Source organism: Drosophila obscura, unplaced genomic scaffold, assembly GCF_018151105.1.
Source record: "Drosophila obscura isolate BZ-5 IFL unplaced genomic scaffold, ASM1815110v1 contig_192, whole genome shotgun sequence".
Lineage (NCBI taxonomy): Eukaryota > Metazoa > Arthropoda > Insecta > Diptera > Drosophilidae > Drosophila > Drosophila obscura.
In genome coordinates, this window is record NW_024542781.1 from 3,034,294 (window position 1) to 3,049,217 (window position 14,924).

Consider the following 14,924-nt stretch of genomic DNA (forward strand, 5'->3'; position numbering starts at 1 on the left):
TTAAATAAATTAATAAATGTTAAGTAATCTAGGGCTTATTTGGCATTACTAGTTACTCTCGGATGCTGCCACAGTGGTTGACTCTCTAGTATCTTCTCCCGCGCCAATACCCTCCACCTCCTCTGTTGTGCTGTCTGTTTCTGTTTCTGTCTGCGGTGTGTCCGCATCTGTGGTTGAAGGCGGGGTTGTTTCCGTGATAGCTTTCAGATCTTGTTTCTTCCATCCATTGTTAAAGAAACGTATGGGAGTGGGTATCTCTCCGGTAGGCGCCACATCCAAGCTAAGAGTCGGCGGCTGAGGCAAAGGCGGCTCTTCACTGGCCTTGTTATAGATCACCCAGTTGTCGGGTCTGTCAGGCTTCGTTAGCACAGTAATCGGGGCAAAGGCCACGTTGGCCAGCTGTTTCAGTCTCTGAGCCTTCTGCAGGGCACCAGTGCCAGTGCCAGTACCAGTCCTAGTCTTGTCATCGTCATCGTCATAGTCGCTCGTCTCGTCGGCGAGAATGTCATTGCCCAACTGCTTGCCCAGGCTGTCCGAGAAAACGGTCACCTTGCTGTTGGCTATGCTCCGCGTGGAGGTGGACAGCATGGGCTTGGGAATCTCCGTCACGTAGTTGCTCTGCGTCTTGTTCTCCAGCATGTGCAGTACGTAGTTGTCGTCCAGTGCTGTGGCGTTCGTTGTGGTTCTGTTGTTGTCTTGGGGTCTCATGTAGCCGTTCTTGTCGTATTTCTTGGTGGGCATTCCAGTGCTGTCCGTCCTGTCCTGTTTGCCCGTCACTGCGCCGTCCAGGTCATTGCTGGGTTCGTCCTCGTCGTATACGTAGTCGTCGTCGTTGTCCTCTTCGGTGCCCTCATCCTTGGTAATATTGGATAGAGTACGGCTGAGATAGTCGTAGTCTTGTAGGTACAGTTTGTTTTCGGTTTTGATCAGGTCATTGTCATTGTCATTGCTGTGGTTGTCTTTGTTGCTGTCTGGTCGTGCTTCCTTCAGTTCCGGCGTTCGTCCGTAAAAGGTCTGTGTATGGACAAGCGTCTGTGGCCTGTGAGCGGAACTGGAGCTGGAGAACGGACTCGGATTACTGTCCGAGCTAACCTCACGATCGTAGTAGAGCTCGCTCTGGCCTTGGTGATAGTCTGGCCTATAAGGAGACTGTCCAGTCAAGCCGTAGCCCCCGCCACTCTGACTTTGTGGACGTGGATAGGAGCTGACCACCGGACTCACCTCGGGACTGGGACGTGGTCGTATGTTGAAGCTGAATGTGCTGTCGGCTCCATTGGCACTGGCCACCCCGGAGATGCTCCCGAAGTTACCTGCACTCACGGCGCTGCTGGAGACATGGAGAAAACCCGACTGTGGACTGCCGCCTACCTGGGAGCTAGTGGACACGGGATACGACTGATGATTGCCGCCTATCTGGGAGCTAGTGGACACGGGATATGACTGATGATTGGCGCCTATCTGGGAGCTAGTGGACACGGGATACGAGTGAACCGAAGAGGGTCTAGAGGAGTACGCTGGACCCGCATTAATGTGGGAGCTTCCCACACTTAGGGGACTGTTAATCACATTGTTCTCGTAGTGGGGCCGCTCCTTATGGGGCTGGGAGATCGGAGTCGGTGGCGTGGGAGAGGGACGTCGATTGCCGAGCGGATTGAAGCTGCTGGTGGCAAAGGTCAGAAAGTTCTGGAAGATGTTCGGTGCTCGAGTAGTGGTCTGGTGTCTGTCGTCATTGTCGTTCAGGTAAATGATCGTCGGTGGCTTCGTCCTGTGCGATTGTGTGCCGGACTCCTGTGCCTGCGGCTCGAAGTAGCCATAGCTGGGAATGGGCGTGGTGCTGGCATACTCCCCGTAGTGTGGGTCGTAGTTGTGGTTGGAGTTGTACGGTTTGTAGACAGTCGTGTACTCGGCATAGTCCGTCGTGTCGGAGGGTCGATTCTGTGGACTTTTGTTCGTCTGTCGTATGTTGATCTCGATCTCGTACTGGTCGGCGTTCGGTCCGTTGACCACCACCTTCTGGGGTCTCGTGTATATCGGTCTGCTCTGGTATTGTCTCAGTTCGACTCCCCGTTTCGTGGTCTTGTTGCTCTTGGGCGCCTTGGTCAGTAGTGTGGATCGTCCCAAGCTGGCTGTGGTGGAACTCTGAGTGGTCTCTGTAGTGGTGCGATTGCGTTGCATGTGCAGCAGTCGAAAGTCAGCTGTCTTGTCCTGTGGTTTCGTCTCCTGTGAAAGCTTCCTTGAGACTCGCTTCGAGGCCGTCAAGTCGTCAGTTGTTTGTCTCAGTGGGTCAATGGAGGTTCGTTCGTCTTCGTTCTTTTCCTTCTCTGTTTGGGCAGTGGTTATGTTTGTCAGTGGCTGTTCGTCCGTTTCTTTTGGTTCAGTTTCGTCCTGTTTCAGTGGTTCGGTACTCCGTAACTCTGCCAGTTCTTCTATGTCCTCGTCTACATCTACGTCCGCGCCTTGGTCTTTGTCTTCGTTTCCCGTCTTCTGTCTCTGTTACTGCATCCGAATCGGTTGCATTCCCTTCCGCGGCATGCCTCAGCTCTAGGGGAACATTATTGATGATCACCCTGCGCTTGAGACCCGCACCCTGCTCTGGTCTTCGCACGTTCACGTTCTTTATGTTCAGCGTTATCTTGGGAGATTTGTCCAGTTTGTTGTTTACCCCGTGTCCGGTCTTTCGGGTTGGTGTCACCCTACGATTGTTGTTGCCATTGCTGGTCGTCACTGTCTTGCGTTTGAGGTCGAGTTTGTCGCTTAATTTGGTGAAGTTGGTGATGTTGCCACTGGGACTGGGGCGATGGAAGCCACTGCCCGAATTGGGATTGACTTCCACCTGAGGCCTGGTGGGCTTCACGCGATTCGAGAAGCCCGCCTTGTCCTCCTTGACGATATGCAGCGAGCCCAACTCCGGCTGCCCGATGTTAGTCACCTGATCTGGTTGCTGGTGATGATTGTGCCCAGCCAGAAACGGATCTTGCTCCAGCCAGGGACTCAGATCGATGGGTGCCAGGCTGTCCACTCCGCAGTTCTGCCGCTCGTTGTCCGTGAACTCTGCGGGTATGAAGATGTGCGGCTGGAGGGTACCTCCGCCCACCGTCCGGCAGAGGACCTGCGCCAGGGACACCCGTCGCAGCGAGTGCAGCTGGGCGGGCGTAAAGGAGCTCTCAAAGCCTCCGTTCTCATACCAGAAGCGATCTCCCCTCCGCGAGTTGCTGAACTGCTGGGCAATGATGCAGGCAAAGGTTGGCCCCACCAGGCCACCCACCACGGGTCGCTCCGCAATGCCGCCCACAAAGAGGTCGATGTCGTGGACGCTGCGGTAGGCGTGGCCGATGCGCTTGGCCGACTCCGGTCCGACTACGTTGGCTATGGACGAAGCGAGGAAATTCGAACTAAATATCTAATAGATAGGAGCGGGAAATGTGGGATATAACTACCAAAATCATCCCAGCTATGGATGGGAGTGAGGCCACAGGGCACACGCCAGGCACTATACGGGGCAATGCCATGATCCCTGCCACGCTGAATGTTGATGGCTGCCAGGTCCAGGCCGAAGGGAAAGCCGGCCGTCTGGAACAAATGATTGGTAAGCTCCGGCGTGATGAACTCGTCGCGCTTGAGGGCACGCTGGGAGGCCAAGCCTCTGAGTAGGCGGTGCAGGGAGCCGGCTGAGCCAATGTCTCCTCGCTGGAACTCCTCATGGAGGCTGACATCTGCAGGAGGAGGAGGAGGAGGCAAACATAAGTTGGGCACATGCAGAGGGTGATGAAATGATGGCCACAACTCACTATTGTTGATCACATTGTGATGGCGATCGCATCTCGTGTAGGAGTTCTGCACCAGGGAGTGGCCAAAGCGGAAGGCAGCCGCCGCAAAGGCATTGGCCACCGTTGGATTGACCTTGGAGCTGTAGCGCTCGTAGTAGCCCGTGGAGAGGAGGTCCAGGTCGAAGAGACGGCACACCTCGCGGCCCAGGACGACGGGCAGGAACTCGCGGTAGGTGATGTGCTGGAACATGGCGCCGACGAGTCGCCGCGTCTCCTGGTAGACCTTCTCGTCGCTCCAGTGCGGATTCATGTCGCTCAGCTCCATGGCAATGCGATTGTGCTCGCCCACCCAAACGTGGTGCATGGCCAGGAGGCCGGGCTGCTCTCCACTTCGGCCATCCCCGGAGCGGATGCACTTGGTGGCTATGGCCCCGCGCTGGCAGACATCCTCGGCGGGATCACCGCGTCCGTAGATGAGCAGGCCGTTGCGGAAGACGCGCGCATTGTCCGAGGACTTGGCACTGTTCGAGTAGATGGGCGAGGCATCGATGTAGGAGGTCACCTGGTTGGTCTGCTCTCGCCAGGACAGCACACAGTCGCGCCGCTGGGCCGGTGCCGAACGCAGAAACTCGAGGCAGCGCACCTTGAGCGGTGCCAGCCAGGGATCATCCAGCGGAACCTTGATGGGGAAGCAGGCGGGATGGAAGTCCTTGCCGCCACAGCAGCTGGGAATCGAGCCATTGATGGAGCTACCAAAAGAGCAACACTAATCTCAGAGAGCTGAAAAAGATAATCGGCAGTTTCCGGTCTTACCGTGGCTGGGCCGTGGAGGTCATGTCGTGGTCGAGCATCTGTCCCCACTGGGCTATCATCAATGTCAAGGGCGCCTCGCCCTCCCTGGCCCCGTGGACCAGCAGACTCACGAACCGGGACGAGGAGAGCGTGCTGCCATCCGTGGAACTGCGGACAGTGTCCACACCATCGCCGTACTCCGGGGGCAGGAAGCGATTGAAGGGCATCTGGGCGGTTCCCCAGCGGGGTCTCCGCTTGTTGTTGCAGGTGCCATCGTGGGTGCGATACCGCTCCGAGGCGGGCATGCAGGGTGGTGGATCTCGGGGCGGGCAGAGACCCTCCAGGGCCGTGCGGCGCAGGGAGATCTTCTGGGCGTGCGACTGGCGGGCCAGCTCATCGAAGTGCTGGAAGCTGTCGGATAGAGACAGACGGGAAGAGAGACAGAGTCGAGTGATAGTACCAGGATCTCAGGCCATCATCCTGGCGGCCTACTAGGCTCTAATGGATCTGGCGTCCACGACATGGCTGCGCGCAAATTTCGTGTTCGAGTGCTGCCTGCCACCGTCGCCAGCTTCTATTTATAAAACGCTCTGCCAGAGCCGAGCTCTGAGCTCTGAGCTCCGAGCGGAGTTGGGTTGGTGGAAACGGGTTCGCGGGCCGCAGCTCGCAGCTCCACTGCTGGCGGCATCAAATTGGGATCCACCATCCACGAATTAAAGCAAGTTGCGTTGTTGCGTTGTGTGTGTCTGAGAGTGTGAGAGCGCTGGTTTTTGTGGCGGGAAAACGCATAAGAAATCACCGAGCTTGCCGCTGGCTTTAATTTACTCGCTTTTGCTTTCCATTTGCCACATTTATTAGCAGGTTGTAGTTTTTATTTTGTTCGTTGATTTTCATTTCGTTTGAATCTTTGGGGGGTATAATCGCTTGGTCATGAAACATGCAGTGTCACATAGTGTCGCAGTGGCGCACAATTTAATTGTGGGAAAGTTATCCACAATACAGGGTCACTTTATCGGCAGATTGTTGCTTAGTTGATGAATAATTTTGTACGTACAGATGTACAATGTATTTATTCGAAAACAAATCTCAAGCTGCCAGTTGTCACTAGGGAATGTACCTGAGCCCTATTTCAATATGGGTTCTCTTGTGTATATTTTCTATTCAACGTATTAATTTTTTTATTCTCTTCGACAACTCTGTCCTGTTAAGAGAGATGCCTTAGAAAATGTTCCGCTAATATTGAAGTTCTTGGCGAACTGTCTAAATATTTAAGCTTAAGATAGTGAGCTTTTTTGAAGCTTAAACAGCTCAAGAAATACCAAATTATACTCTGAGATTATTTATCTGGCGTACATCCGAAAAATGTTGCAGCACAGCTTGGGACTTCCTCTCTCAAATGAAGATATCAAAGTCAGAAATGATTATTTTATAAGAACCATTTTACAACTCCAATTAAGCAATCAATGATCTATCGAAAAAGCACTTTAATCACAGGAAATTTTAAAACTCTTAAACTTGATTTGAACTTTCTCCCAATTGGACAACCAATTGTGTTCCATTTTTACTTCCTGTCCGGACCATAATTATCCTGCGATCTGTCGATCAATCAATCTTCTAGATATTTTCACTGAGCTTCGAGATGAACATTTAGTGAATTAACTTTGATTGTTGGTTGCTCTCGGGAGGATGTGCAAGTGCAAGTGTATAATCGTTTCGGCACGTTTTTCCAGTTTTCCCACAGGCCAGTTGGCAGGTGAAAGTGGAAATGTTTTCCCAGGCTTTGTTTGAGCTTGGTTTGTCATTGTTCGCTGTACAATTTATTTAAAAGCTTTTTTTTTTGGCGTTTGTGTTAATAATAAAATAAGTCCATAAACAGCCTAAAGCCCTTTGCCTTGGGTTCAGGCGGCGTATGCGCAATCTCAATCACAGATATGCATGTAGGTGAATATGTTATGTTAAAACATAGTACATACATATGTACATATGTATGTGTGTAGGAGTGAAAAAAAGCGCAGCCGCAGCTACGGCAGCGGCAGCGGCAGCGGTCATTGAACTTTCTGCAGAGACGACAACGAAAACAGCAAAAACAAAAAATCCACAATACAAAAGTACAAAAACTTTCGTATGGTATGGCTGGGAAGCTTGAGGCCGAATCCGAATTCGATGTTCGATGCTCGACGCCGACGCTGGTAGAAAACGAAAGTCGCGTCATGTTTGTGTTTCATTTTCTGTTTCTGTTTCTTTCTTTTCTTCTCCAGCATATCAGTGGAAGTCGTCGTCGTCGTCGTCGCTGTCGCTGTCGCTGTTGCTGTCGTCGTCAAAGTCCACTGTCTACGTCTGCGTCTGCGTCTTCGCCTCAGTCACCGTCTGGAGCTTTGTGTTTAGCTTTGCCTTTCGCTGTTTTGTTGCTGATGCCCCCTCTGCTCTCCCCCACCGTTTGATGTAATCAAATTGCGAATACCGAATCCAAACTTTGCAATGGAAGTGCTTGGGTGTGAGTGCGAGAGGGAGGGGGCTAAACTTCGATTCGCTTTGATTTGGTTATGCCCATTGTTACTCTTAAAGAGGGTACTGTTAGCTCTGATCAGAATACTGTCGTACGAAGAAGTCTTTTCTAGTCTCACCATCTACAGTGGAGTTAATACAACTGCGAAGCATGCAGATGGTGCTAAGCTTTTTATTCAGCAGAAGGACATCCCATCCTCGATGATGCTGTGCAAATATTTTAAGCTTCAATGCCTTAACATGCTAATTTAAATCATTCTATCGTTTCATCTCTTTGTTTGCTGCTTACTCCATCCTTGCTGGTTCTCCTACTCTGTCTTTATTTGTTTGATTTTCTTGGGTATGGTGCTGTGAGCACGAATAGAGTATCTACCCGGCCATGAAGCTAGCATTTCAAGGCACGCCCCCCCCAACCCTTGGCAAGCCCCATGAAGCTAGGCTGGATCTGTTGAATTTTCATAAGTTTTTTTTTCTAACGTTTCTTGTCACGTTCGCTCACTCGCTTTCTTTGGCTTCTAATTTGGCTAAATGCTGCTTTTGGCACTATTACTCCAACTGGAGTCGTCCCCCACCTGTGTCATTTCGGGTGAAAGTTCTCGACTTTGTAGCGGCTAATGCGTTTTACGAGTTTGTGTGTGGAAAATTGCATGGATTTTCACAGACACAAGCTGGAAATTCAACCCGTTGTGAAAAGTGAAAACTTTACCAGTGAGAAAAACTGGAAAAACTTCGCTCAGAGCTGGAGTCGGAGTCGGAGTCAGAGATGGTGGCGTCTGCCATTTCCGTTGCTTTTGCCAAAGAGGTCATTTAACCCTGGCGGCTTTAATCTACCTTCAGCCATGCCCTGGCCGCCTCACTTGTCTTAGCCTGGCCTGGCCTGATCTGGTCTGGTCTGGTCCGTTGGCTTGTCTTGCAATTATCCGGCATTTCAATGTCAAAGTGAAAGTTGACTCTTAGTCATGAGCAGTCACAGACACACTCCCCGCACGAGTCCCAACGTTTTGGCTACGATTTTTGCTGCCGGTCGATTTTCGTTTCATTTCGGAGCACTTTTTTGTACGGGGCGGGGGTCGCACTTCCACTTGAGCCAACTTCAACGCCACTGCCATTCCATTCCCAATACTCCAACTCATTAGCCAAGGCCTGGCTGCTCTCTGCCGGTGCTCCCTCTGCTCTGCTGCTGTGCCTCTGCTGCCATGGATGCCGTAGAACTCGTTAATCAAGCGAGAAAGTTGCCAACGGTAATTGGTAGGAGAAGGAATGGTCCGTCGGACAGGGGCTACGCACACGGGGGTACCTACTCGGTACCTACTCGTATGTACCGCAGGGGAGGCGGCTTCCACAAACTCAATAATACGAGTCGCATTGTTCACTTTTTCTGTCTTTGTCTGTGGCTCTTTTTGTTGTTGTTGTTGTTGTTGTTGTTGTAACTGTTGGTTTTGCATTAGATTGCCCGCGGCCAAGCAGCTCGAGTGTGCGGCATGCCACTCCACTGGCGGACATAAGCGAGGGCTGCATACAGAGTTTCCACCAAAAGTTTGGTCGGGGTAAGTACGAATTATGGGCCCAAAGGATTATTACCAATTGTTATAGTTCCAATCGGTGTATTATTCCCATAGATTTGCAACTATCAAGGGAAACAATATAGCATTATGCTCCCTACATTTTTCATCCCACCCTCGTTTCATGAAATCGATTCGATTTTTAATTATGCGCCTTTGAGCTTTTGCGAATAACTTTTTTCATATGTCATCGCCACATATTTGCGGCTGATGAACTTATGCCTCACCACAGCAACCCACACGCACACCGCATCAGCCACCCACCCACCCACTCACTCTTATGAGTAAGTCCATCACCCCCACCCCCTGTATGTGCCAGCCCCTGGAACTTACTTTTTGCGAAAGGCCTTGGCTGCTGCTATGGTTGCATAGGCGGCCATCTCCCGCCGCTCGGTGTCCACGGTGGGGGCATTGAAGCGGGAGAGCATCGCGGCCGGATGATTGTCCTGCAGGGTTTGACCTTTATGCGGTATTTTCAAGGATTGGAATGAAGGTTAGGACTGGCGGTTATTGTTTTCCCTGCAGCATCCCAACCACACATACACACCATTGCGCAGCATCTCCGGCTGGATGCGGCCATAAAGCTCGGCCATGGCGTCCAGTCCCTGCCGCACGCTCTGCTGCAACGCCACATCCATCAGGGTGGGGCGACGTGAGCGCCCATTACGCTCTCTCTGGAATGTTCCCGACTCAATCTCATGCTCCTCCTCGAGTGGGATCAGCGGGCGAGGCAGCTCCTTGGTTGGTGGCTTGCTGCTGGCATTTTCCGGTTGGAGGGACTGGGAAAATGTAGCTACGAGCAGCAGGAGCACCACCACCATCAAAAATGATGGCTGCACCATTCCAAGCATTCGGCAAAGTTCTGTAACAAATCATGACATTAATTTAGAAGTTTCCAGAAGGGTAAACTCAGCAGGTATACTCATGGATAAAATTGATTCATATTTGCATATATTTAATGGCTGCAAGTTATAATTATTGATGGATTGCACTACTCTGCCACCTTGGGGCCACATAAATTATGAAAAACAAAGCTTCATCAATAAGCTGGAAAATTAAACTTAATTATCGCTGAAGTTACGATGTTGTGGGTCACCAATCTTGATAAATCAATTTATGTTTTTACTGCTATTTCTGTTATGATTTGATTCAATCGATTACATCAGCCACGATAACAAAAACAGAAGCAATACAGCAAAAAAAAAAAACCGCTATTATTTAATATTATTTTGTTGGGGCTGCCCCACAGCTAATTACAATAATAAACAAATAAGAATGCTACAAAAACTGTTACGACTATAGGAATACCTATTTCTTTACATCTACATGAGTGTATAAAAATATTAATTAAAGGATTATATCTTCATTCAAAACTTTAATCAGTTTAATGTGGTGTGATTTCCTCCTTTCATCCAGCATACACAATTATTGTATGTAATATCCTTTTAACGAATATACCCCTCTGTAGTGGGTATTGTGGCTATACAAAAAGTTAGCTACAACTACAAATTTTTATCGCCTAACCTAACCATATTTATCACATTTTTCGCTTATGTATTTTTGTTGTTTCTTGTTTTGCACTTTTTCTGCATTTTTATTTAATTCACTTTACGCTGGCTGCGCACGAGTGATTTTAGTGCTTACTGTTTTGTTCATACCCTTTTGAGGCGAAGAGTTGATTAATTATGTGGTGTGAATTGGGGAATTGATTGAAGTGAAGAATGCATTAGAATAGCTTCACACTTATTCGGACTGTTTTTTAAGCAATCAATGGGGACATAAAAATTCTGTGTAATGAACTGAATTGGTTTTAATCTCTCTCTCTATCTACATATATATGTACATACAAATATATATCTATACCAAAAATTTGTAGAAAAAAATCTGTGTGTAAGCGGCTATCTCCGCAACGGAGAGAAGTCCTAAACATTAAATGCATTTAGTAAGCAGCGAAGTGCGATGGTCTGATAGTATGATACACTTGCAGATAAGGTATCGTTTCCGATCCTGTATTCTGGTTCCATAATCAACATGTACAAGTGGCTCAATTAACTTCTAGGGGTATCGAATGCCTCGGATTCCCCCGAACTCGCATAGTACTAGTCCTTATTTGCTTGTGTCTTGATTTGTTTTTGCTGATTTGATGTAATGCGGATCACTTTATATGCTTCAATGGCCACATAACAGGCGTCAAGACTGGCAGTTCTCTATGCAATAAAATATGGTATTCCCCGAGTATACAGTGTATGCAACTCCAATAGCCGGGTGTTCACAAAACAGAGGCGTTGCATAAAGCAGATGCAGGTATTTCGGAATGTGAGTCCGAAGAACTTGAATATTTGGAGCTGCGAGCAGCGGTGATTGTTTATATCAGCTATATGCTTTCTATCTGCACTACCCTAAGCACTTGTAATTTGTAATTTAATTTTTCATAAACTAATTATGCAATTATCCAAAGCGTTAGGCGGTCGGATGTCGAGTTTTGCAAAAAGCACACAGTTTGTTTTTTTTTCCTTTTTCAAGGATCTCCCCTCTTCCATCGTCTGAAAACCACCAGGAAGTGGCTGGCTGAGTTGAGAGAAATTTTCCGGGTGGCCGTCGAAGCTTTTTGTTTTAAGTAGATGTTTCTTTTGGCCACGCTCACTTGGCCAACTGTGGCACTCGGGCCATTAATAATAATCAATTTGTTCGCCGATCTTTTGCGCAAAAACGGAAATTGACTTAGCCAAAGTGCAATTTGTACTGCGATTAACACCTGCCTCAATTAAGTAGCTGGAGGGGGAACGGGACTTTCTCGCTGAGTGTATCTGTGCTACGTGCTCTATTCTCTGTTTGAGTAGTGTGGGAGTTGCTCCTCGTGGCTCCTGGGGCTGGGGCTCTCCTTGTGGCCAGTTCGAATATGCCGCACACACCAAATAGAAACTTTTTCGCGTTTGTATCTTTGATCGTCGTAAACCGAACTAAATCGATTCTCACCTCACGGCTGCCATTAGAAGCCGAAAGAAACGGAGATGCCGAGATGCCGATGCGAGACGCCAAGCCGTGCCGTGCCACAGAGCTGCTCACCAAAAAAAAAAAAAAAAGTCGCAGCCAGTGCTAGAGCCAAGACCCAGAGCAAAGTCTTCCCAGGCAAGCGACCAGTTCTCTGTTGGCTTTCATTCACTCGGTCTCGTAGTGGCAGTTTGGTTGCCCCCCTCCCCAGCCAGCCCACCATCTGTCCCCCGATCCATACTCTTCTACTTTTAAATATTTATTATTTATTTTCAACTTGTTGGCGCTTATCGCCGGCCCCTCCACAACTCTGACTTTTTTTGTCCAGTATTCAAATCGCAGAGAGAGAGAGGAAGAGAGATAAAATGCCTCCGGCTGCATAAAGTTCCCATTATAGCCGGGGCATAAGAAATGTCTTACTACATTGTGGATTGCCATTCATCCACTCATCCTCTCCGCTGATGCCACATTCAAAGAGTCAACCAGTTCCACATCCACATCTACGTCCATGTCCACGGTCCATCCATCGCTACAGCCGGTCCATCAAAAGATGCCCAGCTGGATGCTTTGCCACCGCTCCGCCGCACCACCGGTCCACCGATGGCTTATCGCCCGCCATCATCGAACTGCTTTCAATTAGAAGAGAAAGTTCTTGCCACAAGAGCATGCAAGAAAAAGTGAAAAAAGCCAAGACAGAAATAAAAAATAATCAACCAATACACACACAAAAAGAAGTGCTGTTACCAGCGGATTGTATGCTTTTACTCTCAGTCCAGGGAGCGGACAATGAGGGTATACGGCGGTAAGGGCAGGGGCCAGCCAGATCATAAAAATTGCACCTCATAAATTAAGGAGATGATGTATCACCCAACAAAGTGACAAACAATAACACTCGCACTCCCAGTCCCAGTAACAGTCCCAGAGATCAGCGTGGATAAAGAGACCTGAAGATCTGAGATCTGAACCGAACCGAACCGAACGGAACGGAGCGGTACTGAACTGAACGGAAAGCAGAATATGCATAGAAAAGGCATGACATCAGCATTTCAAAAAGTCTGAAAATAGAAATGGAATAGTGCGGTTGGCAAAGAGTCTTGACATTGATAGTCAGAGATATAGTGGGTCTGATGGGATACACGGGAAGCGCATTGTAAATTGTGTGATAATAAAAGGGGATTTCCTTGAATAAGAAAGAATTAATGTATGAGCTGATAACTTTATAGAAATGGCAGCCGAGATAATGTTTGAAATTCCCTGACAGAAACTTTCTAGAGATGTGTGATAATAAAGGGGGATTTCCTTGAATAAGAAAGAATTAATATATGAGCTGATAACTTTATAGAGATGACAGCCGAGATAATGTTTGAAATTCCCTGACAAAAATCCAGAAACTTTCTAGAGATTTTTCATGATTTATTTATTTTATTTTTGAAATCAATCCACATGAGCGAACACACAAGAATCTAAGAGAGTCCAATAAAAACTTACGACATAAAAGTCTCTTTTACAAAGCCTAATGACAATTGCTCATGGGATTTTTCGAAATCTCGAAATTTTTTAATTGCTTCGAACTGGACTTGCACGTGATGTTATCAGATCTGAATCACGTAATAATAATGAAATCGTTTGAGAATAAGCGTACGCTGGAAGGTTGGATCATCATTTCAAATGATGCTGAGATTCCAGATGCAGAAAATATTCAATTCGAAAGGTAAATGAATAAATGATATATGCATAGTCCAGCAGCAAGATAAAAGTCATAAATGGCTTCAATTAGCATATTATGTAGTATTTCAATTACAGTTCAAAGCGATCCTCTCAATTGGTAATTGGAGTGACGTCCCATCTGGCTGAAAATGCACAAGTGGTGGGCGTTGCATTACGTATGCGCCTCGTAAATTAAGTATACGTAAGCAAATAAATAAATACATTTGCTTGACAAGAGCCACGCACTTGGACAATTGGTTTCAATTGAACTGTGCGCAGGGCGCCCTCCAAAAAGAGTACAAATAATTAACAACCAGAACCATAAAAAACGCTGACTTTGATCCACAAAGCGACATCCATCCAGCCCGCGTGAGCTTTTAAGAGCACCGCGTGTGGAGAGGAAGCAGCAATATGGGAATGAGATGGAACTCTGCTGCTGCTGCTGACGACACTTAAGTGCTGGGCAGCAGCGACGGCGGCGGCGACCGAAACCTGAGAATGAGACTGAGACTGGGTCAGTGTTACCAGCGTAAGAACCGAACCAGCGAGTACGAGTATACTCTGCTCGCACAGACAGACGCCCTCCAGATAGGCAGAGCGATTGATAATTAGAAGAGAGGGGGACGGAGAGAGAGAGATAGAGAGAGAGAGAGAGAGAAAGAGTGTGAATGCGATAGAGGGACAGTTTGGCCGATAGACGGACAGTGTTGGAGCCAGAACACACAAAAAGAATCGCTGAAATAATACACGAGGCGCCCCCTTGGCTTCTGACTTGACTTCGCTTTCGTTTCGCATATTTTACTTTTCCCCTTTTGCTTTATTGTAATTTATAATTTATTTGAATTTGTTTTTTGCCCGTTTCTTCTGTTTCTTCACTTCTTCTTTTTTCTTACTTTCACGCGCAGCCACAGTGGTGGGAGAAAAAGGTACGCCTCCCTCCCACGCACTGCCATTGTTCGGAGTAATTGAAATTGGCAATCTCTTGAAGCGTTATTCGGTTTACGGTTTTATTAAAAGTTCGATTTTTATTGGCCCTTGTTAGGATTAGCTTTATAAATAGATTTACAAGTAGTAAGATTAGATATGCAAGATATTATTTATATTATATTATCTGGTATAATAAATATATTGTAGATGCGCTGTCATGCTCTCTATACGAGTACGTGGTCCTCCTAATGCCTGACAAAAGCTCATGGTCGTTGTTCAGAATGCTTGCCATTTACAGCACTTTGTTTGATTTTAATTGAATTTCAATTTGTGTATAATTTTTTGTATTTTATTTCATTTATTTTCGTTTCCATTTTAGTACAAAATCACTTGAGCAAACATGATCCCATTAAGAGGAATATAATTTTTAGTATTTCATTTTCATTTTCGGCTTCTCTTCTCTTGTTTCTTCCAGCATATACAATATGATTATTAAAAATAATAACAGTTGTATAAGTATTAATGGATATATGCATGTATATATGTATGTATGTATAGATAGTTATATTTATATGGTTTATAAGTGTATAGTGTAGAGTGTATGTGTATGCTTGTGGGGCTACGTGCTTTGCATTTTGAGCTGCAGCAGCACCTGGAAGTCTCCAGACGCGCA

General features: G+C 47.5%; 1 protein-coding gene across 1 annotated transcript; it reads right to left on the reverse strand.

Annotated features, from left to right (window-relative positions):
• Nucleotides 1-8: 8 nt before the first annotated feature.
• On the reverse strand, nucleotides 9-11,684 carry LOC111065640. Its single transcript, XM_022353896.2, is given in 8 exon segments — nucleotides 9-2,476; nucleotides 2,478-3,366; nucleotides 3,438-3,713; nucleotides 3,789-4,516; nucleotides 4,581-4,970; nucleotides 8,960-9,086; nucleotides 9,174-9,488; nucleotides 11,603-11,684. Coding segments are annotated over 7 exon segments (5,142 nt in total). The 5' UTR covers nucleotides 9,478-9,488; nucleotides 11,603-11,684; the 3' UTR covers nucleotides 9-48.
• Nucleotides 11,685-14,924: the final 3,240 nt, after the last annotated feature.